This window comes from Sphaerodactylus townsendi, linkage group LG13, assembly GCF_021028975.2.
Source record: "Sphaerodactylus townsendi isolate TG3544 linkage group LG13, MPM_Stown_v2.3, whole genome shotgun sequence".
In the NCBI taxonomy this organism is placed as follows: Eukaryota; Metazoa; Chordata; class Lepidosauria; order Squamata; family Sphaerodactylidae; genus Sphaerodactylus; species Sphaerodactylus townsendi.
In genome coordinates this window covers 50,002,490-50,019,126 of record NC_059437.1, presented here as the reverse complement: position 1 = coordinate 50,019,126, position 16,637 = coordinate 50,002,490, and the positions used below count along the sequence as shown (strand labels likewise).

Below are 16,637 nucleotides of genomic sequence, written 5' to 3'. Positions count from 1 at the left end.
GGGGAAAAAAGATCAGTTTTGGCTGCTGGCAATGCTTGGGTTCTCCCACACTATGGGAACACAAAATGCCAAATGGGTCTTTTCATAACATTCTAAAGAGGTTACATTTGTGCTGTGGAGAATCCACCACAGTCGACAAGAAAAATCCTTTGGCTCATGTGGACTTCACCGTGGGAAAAGACGTGGTTGTTGCCAGTGGTGCTTGATCTTCTCTCCCTAACTATCTGGGAAGAGTGCGATGTCAGACGTTTGCACACAGGGGAGCTCACCGATTCCATTTCCCTCTCGCTACAATGGATGCAAAGACATTCAGAGACTGGACCACGTCTCCACAAGTGAATTTGTTCTGTTTCCCCTCCCATCTATCATTTAACCATTGGTTGGGGGGAAGGGTGTCTATTTTTTATTTACTGGCGGTTGGTTTATTACTACAGAGCTATGCCAGTTCTCAATAAAGTTGTCTAGAGATTGTGTGTATGTGGGGTGGGAAGGTGTGAGGGAAATGGTACTGGATGGGGGAGGGGGAGATGTAGCAATCCACACCTCCCAGTCCACATTTTCCCCAAACTTGCTTTCTGTCCAGTCTTTTAGGAAAAGTAATGCCAAAGCAGGTACGAGGAAACCCCAGCAAAGCACGAGAAAATCTGGAAGATGGAACTTGACTCACAAACAAACCGGCTATAGAAGTGTACAACTGGGGACCTGCAAAAAACTTGCGGGGAAGCAGCACCTCATGCCTCCCACCTTTGCTTCCTTCCCTCTACCCCAAAACAGCCTTCCCCCCAATCTCCAATGTTCCATAGAATCATAGAGTAGGAAGATACCCCAAAGGCCATCAAGTCCAACCCCCTGCAATGCAGGAACATACGATCAAAGCACTCCTGATGGATGGCCATCAGCCTCTCTTTAGAAACCTCCAAAAAAGGAGACTCCACCACACTCCGACGTAGTGCATTCCACTGTCGAACAGCCCTAACAGTCAGGAAGTTTTTCCTGATGTTTAGGAGGAATCTCTTTCCCTTCACCTTGAACCCAGGACTCCTGGTCCTAGTCTCTGGAGCAGCAGAAAACAAGCTTGCTCTCTCACCAACATGACATCCCTTCAAATGTCTATCATGTCACCTCTTAACCTTCTCTTCACCAAACTAAACATCCCCAGCTCCCTAAGTCTCTCTTCATAGAGCATTCTCCCACATTCCTTCCATTTCTGTCAACACTAATTAATTAATTAATTGATTGATTGATTGATTGATTGATTGATTGATTGATTGATTGATTGATTGATTGATTGATTGATTAATTAATTAATGAGTTTTATATACCGGCCTACCCCCAAAGGGCTCTGGGCAGTGAACAACATAATTATACAGCATACAATTAAAAACCCATTAAAATAAACACACCGGTCAGCATAGTAAAACAGCATCAGCAATAAAACCCTTATTAAAACCCTCCCCAAGGGGGGGGAAGGGTCCCATAGATGGTAAAGGGACCCCAAACACAGGAGACTAAAGTAGGGGGGGGGCACATCAGCGGCCGGACACTCCAAAAGCCCGGTGGAACAACTCCGTCTTACAGGCCCTGCGGAACTCACCAAGATCCTGCAGGCCCCCCCCCACCTCTTTCTCTTCCTTCCCTGATCATCTTCCCACCCTTTCTCCATCAGCCTCTCCCCCTATTTCTCCCCACCACTTCTCTGTTTTAAATATCCCCAACTTTTCTCCCCCCCCCCCGCCTTCCTCTCTGCTGGGGCTGCCCTTGTTCTGAGAGCTACGGCCACAGAAGCAGGGCAACCAGCAGGGCCCATGGGGGCTGCCGTGGCAGCAGGGTCCCTGACCATCGGCAGGGCCCCTGGGAGCCTTCGGCAGCCAGCAGGGTCCCCCAGCTGCCACTGCATTGATGGTCGGTCCCCGGAAGCCGTCACCACGTCATGGCCAATCGTGGCGAAGATCCCAGAAGCTGCAGAGGTAAGATATCTGCGCACGTGTAGACAATGTTATCATTTAGGGGGGGATTTAAACCCCTGAAATATATATTTTTACAGCATTTTCAGCTGTTTCTGCAAACTGGGGGCCAAGTTTGGAGGCAGGAAAAAGTCTCCCTTCTGTTACTGTGGGCCCAATCTGTGGATTTAGGTTTCTGCAGATTGACCAGCACTGACCACATAGATCTTCAGCAATGCTTTCCACTACCGGCCATTGCACCAAGTAACAATCTAAGACATTGGGGTGCTGTGGTGGTTTCCGGGCTGTATGGCCGTGTTCTAGAAGCATTCTCTCCTGACGTTTTGCCTGCATCTGTGGCTGGCATCTTCAGAAGATCTGACAACCACTACGTCAGACTACACAGAGAAGCCATTGAAATTCACAAGCACATGGACAACTTCAACAGGAAGGAAGAAACCATGAAAATGAACAGAATTTGGCTGCCAGTGTTGAAAAACTCTAGAATCAAGACAGTGACTAATCAGCTCCACACAAACACAGGACAACTATAGACAATAGCAACCAAGGAAACAAAGACCAGGATACTCCTATTCAGATGCATTCACCTATTGACCTTGCTATCTTCATTGTTACTCCCAGGCTACAGACTTCTTTGTGACTCACATACCAGGCTACTCTATTCAGAGGGCCTCACCTTTTGACCTCACAGTATATATACTCCACTTGCTTTCCATTCCTACTATCAGATCCTCTGAAGATGCCAGCCACAGATGCAGGCGAAACGTCAGGAGAGAATGCTGCTAGAACACGGCCATACAGCCCGGAAACCACACAGCACCCCAGTGATTTCGGCCATGAAAGCCTTCGACAATAAATCTAAGACATTTCATCTAGCTCAGCATCCTCATTTCGACTGGCTCACCAGATACCTTTAGAAAGCACACAAAGCAAAGGGGCGTTCGGGCTAAAGACTCCCCCAGTATTGAGAAGATCATGATTTACTTTACCCCTTGATAGAAATCTCCTCCATGAATTTGATTTACTGTGAGTTTTTCTTTTCATCCCTCAAATCTGTGCTCACCAAGGGACCGCGTTTGACAGGCGATCGCAAAGATCCTAGATTTGCATTGCGGATGACATTCACCATGTGCCCCAAGTCTCATAGTTCTGCCTTGGCATGGATCGGCAGTCATTGGGCCAGTGAGCAGAGATCTGGGGGTGTGAAATAGGGGCTTATATCCAGCATTGGCCGTATGTGCTTCGACTTGTAGCAAATGACAAGCTCACCTTGACTTGCCCAAACTGCTAACTTGCAGGGTGGTTGCAAGACTAAACATTTTTTTAAAAAAGCACAACACCTTGCATATCAAAAGTGCTGTACACGTTCCAAGAAACAGTAGTTATAGCAGCAATCCTGACGATGCCAGCCCCACCCAGCTACTCCAGTTAGCAGGAAAGAGGGTGCCTGGCCCCATGCTATCCTTCTGGCCCTAAAGAGCAGCCTGTCTGGCCTGGTTCCCCCATGGCAGCCAGACGAGAGGACGAGAACTCCCAACAGCCAGTCTCCGAGTCAGCAAAGCAGCGCAGCCTCATGCGTTCCCCCTCTCTTTGCTCTGCAAAGCCACTTTGCATGCATCCAAACTGGGGAAGTTGCAGAAAGGGAGGGGGTCCATTCGCTGCCAGAGCAAAAGAAGGTCCTTAGACTTTGACCGTTTGCAATACTGATCAGGCTTGCTTCAAGTTGAATGGCTGGACAGACAGAAGTCATCTGAGGACTAGCATTCTCTTCGTCTGTTCTAGAGATTCTCTTCCACTTTGTACCCCTGCTCCTTCCTTCCTTCCTTCCTTCCTTCCTTCCTTCCTTCCTTCCTTCCTTCCTTCCTTCCTTCCTGCCTTCCTTCCTTCCTTCCTTCCTTCCTTCCTTCCTTCCTTCCTTCCTTCCTTCCTTCCTTCCTTCCTTCCTCCCTTCCTCCCTTCCTCCCTCCCTCCCTCCCTCCCTCCCTCCCTCCCTCCCTCCCTCCCTCCCTCCCTTCCTTCCTTCCTTCCTTCCTTCCTTCCTTCCTTCCTTCCTTCCTTCCTTCCTTCCTTCCTTCCTTCCTTCCTTCCCCAGCTGCCAATCCTCAGAACAAGTGCCATAAGACACAGAGGGAGAGAGAGAGAGAGAAGATAAGCTAGGGCTGCCGGTCTGAGTTAGGAAATATCTGGAGATTTGGCGGGTGGAGCCTGGGGTAGGAGAAGGTTTGGGGAAGGAAAGGGAAGGGAAGAACCTCAGCAGGATATAATGCCATAGACTCCACCACACAAAGAAGCCGTTTTGTCCGGGCGAACTGATCTCTGGGGTCCAGAGATCAATTGCAACCCCAAGAGATCTCCAGGCCCCGCTTGGAATTTGGCCAGCTGCATAGAAGTAGGCTTCTTTGGCAGGGCCAAACCGCACAGAGCAAAGGGGTGTGGGAGGTTCCTTGGCAGGATCCCCCGTGCAATTTCAACTAAAAAAAAAAACACAGCTGCAACTGGGTGGCTGATATGGATCTGGACAAGGTTATGGAGGAAGGCGGCTCCATGGTCCCTTTCTGATGCTGTTGCACAATCCCAGCTGCATTTAACTCTGGCAAGAAAATATATATATATGAGAATAGCACAGATGTTTGTGTTTTCCCCTATTTTTATCACTCCAAGAAGCACAGAGGGTGATGTATCTGGTCCACCTATGTTATCCTCATGGCAACCCTGGGAGACAGGCTAGCTGAGAGGGGAATAACTGGTCCAAGGGAGGGTGAGGAATTATCTGCTGTTTTCGCCATACAGATAATATTTATTTTCTCAATAAATCTGGTTGCTGGTTAACAGTTCAAAGAACCAAAGTCACCCCCTTGTTCTTGCCTTGTCAGAGTTACAGGTCCCAAATCACATTTAATCTGCAGCTAATCAGTTTTGCGCAGGCAAAGCCTTTAAAAATTGCTTTGTGTGGATCCTCTAATAGCATGCAAGATAATAGGCAATCTTTTGTTCTAGGATCACAAGATGGGGAAGGTCTCTGAAGTGTGCTTTTGTGATGCTTAGGTTTTCTGCACTATGATTCAGGTAAGAACACGATTGATTTCATACACAAATAACACATTTATCTCTGAATAAGCTTGCAGCGGAACACTTTTCTTCATGCAGAAGCCTAAATGGGACGGATTTCTTGAAGGGATTAGATCAGTGTAGAGCAATAATACTGCAGGTTTAGACTTCGATGACACATTTTGAACCCAGGACTTCAAGGAGACCAGACTAGACTTCAGTTGGAATCCTACCAAGCTCTGGCTTGAAGGAACACAACGGGTTCAAGGAGGATGCTCCTGAACAACAGTAATCTATTGCAGGTCGCATTGTTCCGGGGCGTACTGCCCAAGGGGACATATGGGGTCAAATGTCCCCGGGCTATGGCCATTTAGTCCCGTGGGGTCACAAAATCTCCCTCACGCCCCTTCTTTGCTGCGGGTCCATACACTGACTTCAACACCTGGTGCAAAAAAAAGTTGTTGGGTCGTGGTGGGGGAGGGAGGGTGCCCATATGGGGACGGGGCAGGAAACTCAGATTTTGCACCGGGCTACATTTTCCCTAGAGACACACCTGCTGATTGTTCTGCCCAACATCTCTAGGGCAGACATTCACACTTGTCTGCTGCTGATCGGCCTGCCCCGTCCTCTTCAAACTGTCCAGGTACCAGCAGCGAAGGTGCTGTTGAGTTTTTAGAGAAAACCAAAATGGGATAGACGGAAAGTGCTTCTGCCGAACTTGGTGTTAACCGAAGTCAAATGGGCTGAAGTCAAAATGGGATAGACGGAAAGTGCTTCTGCCGAACTTGATGTTAACCGATGTCAAATGGGCCGATGGATTGTCTCGTGGGTCCTTCTAGCCCAGCAGGCGCCATTGGGCATATGAACTGGCCCACTGGTCCGTGTAATGTCATTGCTCTGACTGGCAATGAACCTCTGCAAGGTTCAAGCAGAGGAGGGGGTTGAATCTGAGGCCCCTTCCGCACATGCAGAATAATGCACTTTCAATCCCCTTTCAATGCACTCTGCAGCTGGGTTTGACTGTGGAATAGCAAAATCCACTTGCAAACCATTGTGAAAGTGGATTGAAAGTACATTATTCTGCACCCCATATGTCCCTACTAGGCCTCTGCGTTCAGCAGAGGCCAACTTGCTGGAGGTCCCTGGCCCCTCAATGATGCGGCTGGCCTCCACCCAGGCCAGGACCTTTACAGCCCTGGCTCCTGCCTGGTGGAACACTCTTCCTCCAGCTGTCCGGGCCCTGCGGGATCTTGGTGATTTCCGCAGGGCCTGCAAGACGGAGTTGTTCCACCAGGCTTTTGGAGTGCCCAGCCGCTGAAAGTCCCCCCCCCTTCCATTCTAATGGAATTAGGATCCATTATCATCTACAGGACCCATCCTTTCTTCTCTCCTCTCAGGAGGGTTTAAGGAGGACTTTGCGGGCATTGTTTATTGTTTATATGTCATTTGCTGCATTTTAATTTACATTATTGAGAGCTTATTTTGTATTTGATTTTTATGTTGTTCACCGCCCAGAGCCCTTCGGGGGTAGGGCGGTATATAAGTCTGAAAAATAAATAAATAAATAAAATGTGCGGAAGGGACCTGAGAGCTTGAGCATGCCACACATGTACCGCGCCACTGTATTGCGGTCCTTCCCTTCACACCAAAAGCTGTTCATATCAAGTCAAACCACTGGTCCATTGACCCTGGCTTTGTCTGTTTTGACTAGCAGCCACTTTTCAGAGTCTGGGGCATAGAAAGGTCTCACCCACCCTGTGGTGCCTGAGGTTCTTTGACTGGAAATGGCAAGGGCCAAGCTTGAGATGCCCATCAGGTGCTTTCCCCGCTGAGCCACACATCTTTTGTAGAGAAAGAGTTTTGCGGAACTCCCAAGCAAACTTCGGTGTTTTGGGACATTTCGGTTGGGCCAGATCAAAAGGTAGATTCAAAAGGTAGATAAAAAGGTAGGAGCAGCAGTGACGTAGTGGCTAAGAGCAGTGGCTAAGAGCAGGTGCACTCTGATCTGGAGTAACCGGGTTTGATTCCCAGCTCTGCCGCTTGAGCTGTGGAGGCTTATCTGGGGAACTAGATTAGCCTGTGCACTCCCACACACTCCAGCTGGGTGACCTTGGGCTAGTCACAGCTTTTCGGAGCTCTCTCAGCCCCACCCACCTCACAGGGTGTTTGTTGTGAGGGGGGAAGGGCAGGGAGGGGGGAAGGGCAGGGAGATTGTAATCCCCTTGGAGTCTCCTGCCGGAGAGAAAGGGGGGATATAAATCCAAACTCTTCTTCTTCTTAAGCACCTTGGGGAGCGATTTTCAAGGGCCAATTACCAGAGGCGTACTAGGGGTAAACGGCGCCCAGAGACAAATTGTCTCCGGGATGCCCCCCAGGCTCCGTCCCCCACTGCCAGTGCCCTCAACCCCGCCCATGTCACCAGTCGGGTAGGGGGAAGGAAGGGAGGGGGAGTCCAGGGTGGGGTTGAGGGTGCTTGGAGGCAGCAGGACTCATCGTTTTTGCATGCCTGACACGAACGGGGTCGAGGCACGTGAAAAAGACAAGGCAGCAGGACTTCCTGGTCATGTGGGAGGGGGCAATTTTGCGCCCCCCATGTGACCAGAAGAGTGGCGCCCGGGGAGAAGGGGTACCCCTTGTCCCTAGGTAGATACGCCACTGCCTATTACCCACTGGTGTTGTGACGTGTGGTGGGACCAGAAGTGTGTTGGGGCAAGAAATCTTGTCCCAATGCGCTTCCTCTTGCCCTGCGCGTGCTTCCCGCTTTCCACGGGGAAAGGCAAGGGGTAATCAGCCAAGATATGAGCTTTCAAAGAAGCCAAAGATCCCTTATTGCCTGAACATCTTGTTCTTCAACTAATAAAAGTTATGTTAGCATGGAGTATATTTGGGGGGGGGGGGGTCTACAGGTCAACACAGTTACCTATTGCCTGCCACAGGATACAGTAAACAAACTGGCTAACGATTTTCCAGTTACCTACTCATTTATATGATTTACATACAGATTTCCCCCTTTAGGATCCTGTATTCTCAAACCCAGTTCAGAACGATAGACGTACAAAAGCAGTAACGCTTTAGACTTTTCTCGGTGGTGTACAGCCAGGTGGGGAGGCAGGAGAGGTCAAAGGGTCATGCAACGGCAGGTGCTTTCGTTTGTTTTAGAATGGAAAGCTGGCATAGGGCGGGGAGTCGGGGAAGGCGACCAAAGCTCTCGCCTCCCTTGCGCCTAAGCGAACTTACCTGTTTTGAAAGAAAGGGAGGGCGGGCGGGCGGGCAGCGGGGCAAGACTTGCCGGATAAGGAGAGGCAGGTCCCTGGCATTCCGCGTGGCATGCAACAGCGAGACAGAGGAATGGCGTTCCTTTCACACTCAGCTTTCCTTTTTTAAAAAAGCAGCCTCTTTCTCAGGCACAAAGGATGAAGAAGGGTTTGGCATACCGTATCTATAGTCAGAGGTCACGGTACGTTGCCGACACCATTTCCTGTGTCCACCAACGCTGCGATAATACGCTTCTTCTGTTACGGGGGAAATATTTCCCTCACTACCTGACCGAGACCGGCCACCTTCACTGTTACTGTCCAGTGTAATTTCTATGGAGAAAAATGGAATGGCCCATTAAGGATGGCTTCGGGTTCTCCTCCACCAAGGTGCCGCCCGGCAGGGTTGAGCCTGACCTTGGACTTTTGGACTCAGAGGTTGCCGGCATACATCTCAAGTGTCTCCCACGGGGGAAGGATGTCCTGTATGTATCTCAAGGGCACTCAAAAGCATGGACTCATTGAATAAAAGCAGGAGATTCCATGGCATGAACGCACGAGATTTTACAAAGCCACCGCCAGAAGGAATGAGAAGGAATGTCTGGTATGCCCCATAATGAGGAACGCTTGAGAGGTATGGTTATCAGGTTTGGTAGCTTCTCCTTTGGGGAAACACGGGGTAGCTTTCCTCAGACAAATCTGGTTCTGGAAAGGGTCCAGCAAATTTTTTTAAAAAAGATAATGTGTGCTTGTACAATGTCTGATGTACAGAACTCCAAAAAGGAATTATACATTTACGTCACCCTGAGCCCTTTGGGGGAGGGCGACTCATAAATCAAATAAATTTAAAAATAAAATTACACAGAAGAGACCTGTAGGCTGCCCCCAAAATGGATCCTAACACCATAAAAGGGTGATTTTTGTAAGGTCTGATGGAGCGTAGATGTTATGGAGCGTAGATGTTAATTATAATTTTGATTCGCTCCTCTAGCTAATATATTATGATGTTTTATGTATGATGTTTTATGATATACACCGCCCAGAGCCCCTTCGGGATGGGGCGGTATATTAAGTTAAATAAATAAATAAATAAATAAATAAATAAACATAATAATAATAATAATAATAATAATGATGATGATGATGATGATGATGATGATGATGATGATGATGATGATGATGATGATGATGATACAACTTTTTTAAAAAGAGGATGAAATGTCACCGCAAATGACATTCCCTTTCCATTGAATTACATGAAATAGGCCAGGCGGGGTGTGTGGGGGGTGGGATAACCAACATGGGAATGGTGCAACTTGATGTATTGTGAAAACGTGACGTGGCGGTTTCTTTCACAAGGTGATTTCACCATGTGATAACTGGATGAAAAATGCGGTATTTGATTCATCCACTGATGAAGTTCCTAGAATCATAGAGTTGGAAGAGACCCTAAGGGGCCATCAAGCCCAACCCCCTGCAATGCAGGAACACACCATCAAAGCACTCCTGACGGATGGCCATCCAGCCTCTCTTTAAAAACCTCCAAGGAAGGAGACTCCACCACACTCCGAGGTAGCACATTCCACTGTCGAACAGCTCTTACTGTCAGGAAGTTTTTCCTGATGTTTAGGTGGGATCTCTTTTCCTTCACCTTGAACCCTTGAACCCGGTTGGATCAAAGGATATTAAAGTCATGTTGCTCAGTACCCATAAGGGAAATGGAGTTTAGAGGCTTTTTCAAAAGCATTTCTTCCATACTTATTCAAAGACACAGAGAGAGTGAAAGCAGATATCTATGCAATTCTGCTTTCTTTTCTCGCCAGCACAGACAGCATCACTTCTTGCTAAACTCATGCTCCTGCCTGTTATATCTTCATAAGTAGTTAGACTAGCAGAGCTCCTTTCATGCTCCATTGGTACTTCAAGATTTAACCTTTGGCTGAGGAAGATTTTTTGAATTGCATCCAGATTCCTGTACTCACTACTGCAACATTTTGTCTTAGTACTTTAAACACTGTTGTTCACATTTTGGCTATTTACTATTTGGCCACATTTTGTAATTCGTGTGGACATCTTTTGCTACCTGTTCAGTCTTTGGAAGAGTAAATAATTGCTGATGTGTGGTCTTTTTTATCGTGGTGCATTGTGTTTCTGCATTGCTTTTACCACCAAATGTTTTATTTCCAGCCTTGAAACTTTTTAAACGAATCCCTTTTTAAAATGACTCTCCAGCTGAAACATTTTGAAAATGTCTTCAGTTGCTGTGTGATTGATTGGCCACATTTCCCACACTTCTCTGCTTCCCTAAACTTCTAATTTGGCACAGTTTTCCGAGCTCAGTTCTGTCTCACCTGTTTTATTTGCAGCATTTAGTTACTTGCTCTTTTATTTGTGTGAAGTGAAGTCTTTATTTACGGTCAATGACCAAATACATTATTTGTGTGTGGGGGGAGGGGAGGGGGGGTTGAATCAGATGTGTTTTTACACTCCTACATTCCTTCTGGGTGACCTTGGACCAGTCACAGTTCTCTCCGAACTCTCTCAGCCCCACCTACCTCACAAGGTGTCTGTTGTGGGGAGAGGAAGGGAAAGGAGCTTGTAAGCCACCTTGAGTCTCCGTACAGGAGAGAAAGACGGGGTGTAAATCCAAACTCTTCTTCTTGTATTCAAAAATTCAGAAGAGACATGTGAGTATAGTCTTCAAGGGCTGCCCCACTCCAGAATGCAGGTGTGGCATGGAGCTGTCATGTTTCAGTGCTCTCACACATTTTTAAAAAAAATATCTCTGCTGGGTTGCTACAGAAGGAAAGAGATTCTTCTGGAGACTAGTCCCTGATCTGGAATACTCAGGATATCCAGCCTTGGAGTAGTCTGAAGAGTGGTACAGGAAGTAGGCCCCCAAAAGGGTTTTGTTGCGAGGGGCACTCAAAGTCTGATACGAGTTCCAGCTGTAACCTCAGGAGATGCCAGCCAGGACCTGGAGGCTGGCAACCCTATGTGATCAGATCACTGCATCTTTCATATTAAAATCTCCACAAAATCAAACAGAAATGGTTTTGTTCCATATTATCAAAATGAAGTTAGAAGGCCTTCTTCTTGAGAGCCAGCATGGTGTACTGGTTAAGAGCAGGTGCACTCTAATCTGGAGAACTGGGTTTGATCCCCCGCGCTGCCACTTGAGCTGTGGAGGCTTATCTGGGGAACCAGATTAGCTTGTGCATATGCCAGCAAGGTGATCTTGGGCTAGTCACAGTTCTTCGGAGCTCTCTCAGCTCCACCCACCTCACTGGGTGTTTGTTGGGGGTGGGGGGAAGGGAAAGGAGCTTGTAAGCCACCCTGAGTCTCCTAACAGGAGAGAAAGGGGGGGGGAATCCAAACCCTCCTTCTTCTCTTCTAACCTCCCCACCCCACCCGTACACCCATTGTTGTGGTTCCCAGCAACATAAAAATACCAGTCAGGCCAACTAACCAATAGAAGGGACCATCATTGGTCGAGGCCTTTGTGGTCCTGGGCCACCGTGAGAGATCCTTCGTCCCGGATGCTCCGACCTGTCCGGTCGTCCAGAGGATGCTGGGTTACCTAAAAGCTGAATGGCCACAGAAGTAGACAAAGGGGGAGGGGAGAGAAGAAAGACAAGTTGGAAAGTTACACAACTGCCCACGTTTCAGAAAGGTATGGGGAGGGGGCTGGGTGTGTTGGAATTAATGGGAAATCATCAATCATTGTCAAAAGCGTAAGCTCGAAAGGCAACTAAACTTGGTTTTTAACTGAAAGGTTAGCTGAAAACAGAACAGATGCTGGCTAAACCTGGAAAAGGAAACCAAAAATTAAAAAAAGTACACTGGCTAGCCCGATGTGGTACATACGTTGCAAACAACAGTCACACATTGGAACGGGGAAAAAAAGAAGAGTTCAGACATTCTTTTGCCTTTGTCGTTGCCGCTAAACATGCTGCCGGTATCTCTGATCCCTCTTCGAAGAGGAAACATGCCGTTCTCAAGAGCTGTGATGAGCAGATTTGCCTGCATTGCCCGGGCTTACTTATTTATCTCCAGCTAGACTGTGTTGACATTCGAGGCATCGCCATCCGTCTCCTGCCATTTCTTCCCCCTACGTTTGGTCTGTGGCCACCTATGGGCTTTTTCACAGCTGGCGGGAAAAGATCTCAAGGCTGTCTGTCATTCTTTCCCCCCTGCCCGGAGCTGCACAAGTGGCCGGCTCAGCCTGCTAGTTTGCTGGAGATGCCGCTATGCGATAAGGCTCTTTGGGGGAACTGGGTTTATAATAACCAAGATTAACTGAAAAACTTAGCACTAATTTTCCACGGATGATTTCTTTTCAAAAAGAGAGACAGAACGAGAGAGAGAGAGAGAGAGAAGAAAGAATCAAAGGAGGATAAACGGCTGGCCCAGATAACGCGGAAGCAGCAGACGCTGAATCTATTATCATCAAAGAAGACGAAATATTTCTGAGGCTGTAATTCCACGGAATGGTGCAGATTTGAAAGGTGAATCAACTAATTTATAAGGAACCAGGGAAATGTTCAAAGATAATACCAAGACTATGTAAAACACAACTGGCCCTCTTGTGGATTTGATAGGAAACTGCTCTGCTTATTCCTGGGATGGAGATTTGGGGGGGGGGGGGTTGTGATTTCCCTGCATGCAGAGATGCAGTTTGCAACTTCAAAGGCAAGAAGAGATATTTTTTTTTCTCTAGAAAAAAGAGAGTGAAGAAGAAGGTAAAGGTAAAAAGGTGGACAATAGAAACACAATGAAACTGGTGACTCCAAAACCCTAGGTCACTGTCACGACAGGACAGGAAAGGAGAGAGGAGTTTTCACTTGGTACTTGCCCAGAGGTAAGAACTGAAGAGAAAGAGAATTCTTCCTTGAAAATCTGGGAACGAGGGAAGCAAAAACAATATGACAAGATGGAATTTGTAAAGCAGACTTTAAACAAACAAACAAAAAAAGAGGTAAAACACGGAAGGGTCTTTTTTTAAAAAAAAAAAGGAAAAAAAATCCCCAGTTACAAATAAAATCTTGCAGTTGGATTCTAATGAGTACAACTCTCAAATTTGCTCCCCCACATGCCAATGTTGGGAAAACGATAGTTCAGCTAACCCTTAATTAAAATTTAGTTTCAGTTGTCCTTTTATTAAAAAGAAAAGAAAGCCACTTTTGGTAATTTTTTTTTCTGCGGGGGGAAAAAATGATTCTTGTAAAGCAAAATAATCCCATTTTGATATGGCACAAAATTAAAAACAGACAAACAAAAAAGCAGAAGTAATAAGAAGCCGGTGAAGCAACACAGATTAATTTCGATTAAAAATTAAATGAGTCAGAAAGGTCGAGAAAAGAAAATGAAAATAAAAAAAATAGCCAACCAGTGCCAAGGATGACCTTGTAAGAAAAGAAACAAAGAAATGAAAGAGGGATTAAAAAGGAAGAAAGAAAAAGAGATTGATTTGGCAAGCACATGTTAGAAGGAAGCTTTTTAACTTCAACACACCAGGGAGTCTTCAGGGTCTCTGTAGGATGACCTTGCAAGTGGTACAGAAGACGCCCTAACATCATGCGTTTTTAAGCGGCTCCTCCAGTCTCCCTGATAATCCTCCTCGCGAGTGAAATTATTAGGTCTACCGGGCCGCTGAGGTTCATACGTCCTCTCATAACCCAATGTGTCCTCCTCGCTTCGGGAATCGAAAAAGGAAGGGGTGGGGTCTCCAAAGTCTTCTTCAATGCTGCTCTGCCTCGTCAGCGTTCTCCGGCGCGCAAGTAGAGGCCGCGGGGTCTTTCTGCAAGAGCAGCTCCCACCATCGGCGCAACAGCCGGGCGCGACGCTGGCAGAAACGACCTTGTAAGTGTTCCGGAAACTAAATCGGGATTCTTCTTCCTCGCTGCCGCAGTCTAGGCCGCTGTCTGGACTTCTTGTTGAAGACCGGCTGTATTTGTAGCCTCTTTCCTCCGAGTCCTCCAAAATCCTTTGCTTCGCCGGGTGCCAGAAGTTGTGCTGTTGGTCTTGATTGTAGGCCCTGGCAGATCTACTCTGTCTAGCTATTGTGCTTCGCATTTTGTGGGCCATCCCTAAACCCTGCTTGTGCAAAAGCTCAGAATAATCGCCATCCTCTTCCGCTACTTCGGGGATACTGAACAGTTTTTTACTGTGGTGGATCTGCTGGGCAAAATCAGGCCGTTCCAAAATAGCTCCTTCAGTGGTCCTATTCCTATAGCATTCCTTTAAGGGTTTGCGATTTCAGAGGGACAAAAAAGAACAGGCGAGGGGGGAACAACCAGTGTGTGATAAAACAAAGAGATAAATAAAAAGAGGAAAGGGGGAGGAAAGGAAAAAAAATAAAGACAGAATTAGTTTTAGAGCAATGGCGAACGGAAAGCATGCAGCTTTTACTCAGTGAGGAAAGATGTCATGCTTTGAATGGGAATCTGTGAAAATAAAAGACATGGTTAGGAAGCTGCTCGGTCACACGTGAGGATGTTGGTACAGCAGGCTGACAGATTGACACGCGACCAAGGACCAAACCAATCCCATGCTTTGAAAACAGAGTTGAAAAAAAAGTCACAGAAGAAGTCCTCTCCCCATAGAGGGAGCACTTGACCTTTGACCTATGCAACCCCCGCTCCCTCCTGTCTACTGAACATCAATCAAGAATCTGCCAGCCCCAAATCTCCTCACCGCTCTCTAACGGAATTTAGATGAAGAACAAGAAGCCACCGGCATGTCATTATTGCAAGAACCGAGGATCCCGTGCAATTTAGACTCCTCCTCGATTGACAGGGCTTGTGGACATCTCCATACAATTTAGACTCCTCCTCGGTTGACAGGGCTTGTGGACATCTCCATTTTTCACTGGGGCGTTGCCATCTTACTATTTAGTACTCAACTCACCTATCACTGATCCTGATTTGGAGGACATCCTATGGATTGTCCCGATGACCAGCAAGACACTTTGTTTCGTTGGTATTTCACAAGCATCTGTCACAACTCAGACATGAAAGAGTCAGCCGTGTGTATGTAAACTAGTTATTGAGGCCACAGTTTTATGGCCAGTCTATTGATTAAGTATTGGTCAGTTTGTCCGGCATTGCTAACATGCCACTGGTCATGCAGGGAGAAGTTATATAAAGTAAAGCCTGTTTGTTTGAGCACGCCACAAGTATAGCCACAATGTGAAACCATGAGGAAGAAGAATGTAACTAAGTGTGGTGCTAGAATAGAAAGGTGTTGTTATTGTCTCTCCATGTAACCCTTCCTAATAAAATTCATGTATACAAAAAGCAACTGGGATTCTGTCTCTTCTGTTTTACTCTGCTAAATTTATTCAACAAATTGGTTATGGGCCCCTATCAGAAAGGTACCAAAAAAACGCAGAAACCTTCAGCACCTTGGAGAGCATCATTAAAAGTCCCAGAGACCTTTAGTGTCATTAAAAGCCCCAGAGACCTTTACTGCTGGATCTTTCAGCTCCCTTCTTTTAGTTTATTCGTTTATTCGACTTTTACCCCACGTTGCCCAACGAGTAGTGCTCAAGGCGGTTTGAAAGAACACCTACCTTTTTCTGTCTTGACATTCAATTGAGAGCTGATGTTAAACAACATCTCTGTTTTGTGTTTGGGTTTCTGCTGGTTTTGTTTGTTTTTGCTTTGCTATGCCAGAAGAGACTGCTGAGTTGTGCATTGAAGATGGGAAGGGGGCGGAGGGGTGGGCCTTCCTCTAGTCCAGTGGTGGCGAACCTTTGGCACTCCAGATGTTATGGACTACAATTCCCATCAGCCCCTGCCAAAGGTTCGCCACCACGGCTCTAGCCAAACCGTTCCTCCAACTCTAAGAATCTGTGAATCTGATTGATGGCACAAGAAGTTAACTTGTGGGCAAAAGGCCTGTGAGGAGTAGAAACGACGGGCAGAAACTGTAAAAGAAAAATTACTGAGGGTCCAGAACTCAGAGTTTCACAGAACTGCAGGGCTCTTTAGGGGACGACTGAGTTTTTTTTGGTTCCCATTTATTTTATTTCATTAAAAAAACACACAAATATGTAGGTCCCTGAAATGTTTATCTCAGGTTGAAAGATGCTGCCAGTCTGTGATAGGTTTGAACACCACAGGGCTGTACTGGTTCGAAACTACGGAACGCATCCTTGGGCACCCATCTCACAGTTACTTTTTACCTTTAGCGTGTTGTGCGATGTCACGCTAACTCTTCTTCTCCCGCCATCCTCCAGCTGCATCTCGGAGTACAGCTCCTCCTCATCTTCTTCCATGATGTCCGACAGGTCAGACCCTCGGCTGCTTTCCGTGTGATACTCTTCGCCGTGGCAATAATGGTGCTATTGTGAGAGGGTGAGAAAGAA

General features: G+C 47.0%; 1 protein-coding gene across 17 annotated transcripts in view; it reads right to left on the bottom strand.

The window, feature by feature from the left end:
* RIMBP2 (RIMS binding protein 2) overlaps positions 1-16,637 on the bottom strand; it is a 223,087-nt gene that overhangs the window by 16,382 nt on the left and 190,068 nt on the right. For 5 of the 17 annotated variants that reach the window (XM_048514169.1, XM_048514168.1, XM_048514171.1 and 2 more), the window contains 4 exons: positions 16,455-16,613; positions 13,781-14,506; positions 11,736-11,853; positions 8,447-8,599 (listed from right to left, as the gene is read on the bottom strand). In XM_048514169.1, the coding sequence (XP_048370126.1) occupies positions 8,447-8,599; positions 11,736-11,853; positions 13,781-14,506; positions 16,455-16,613 (1,156 nt within the window). Of the gene's footprint in view, positions 1-8,446; positions 8,600-11,730; positions 11,854-13,780; positions 14,507-16,454; positions 16,614-16,637 lie in introns of those variants that run through there. The other 12 variants (XM_048514172.1, XM_048514174.1, XM_048514181.1 and 9 more) reach the window with 4 other exon arrangements.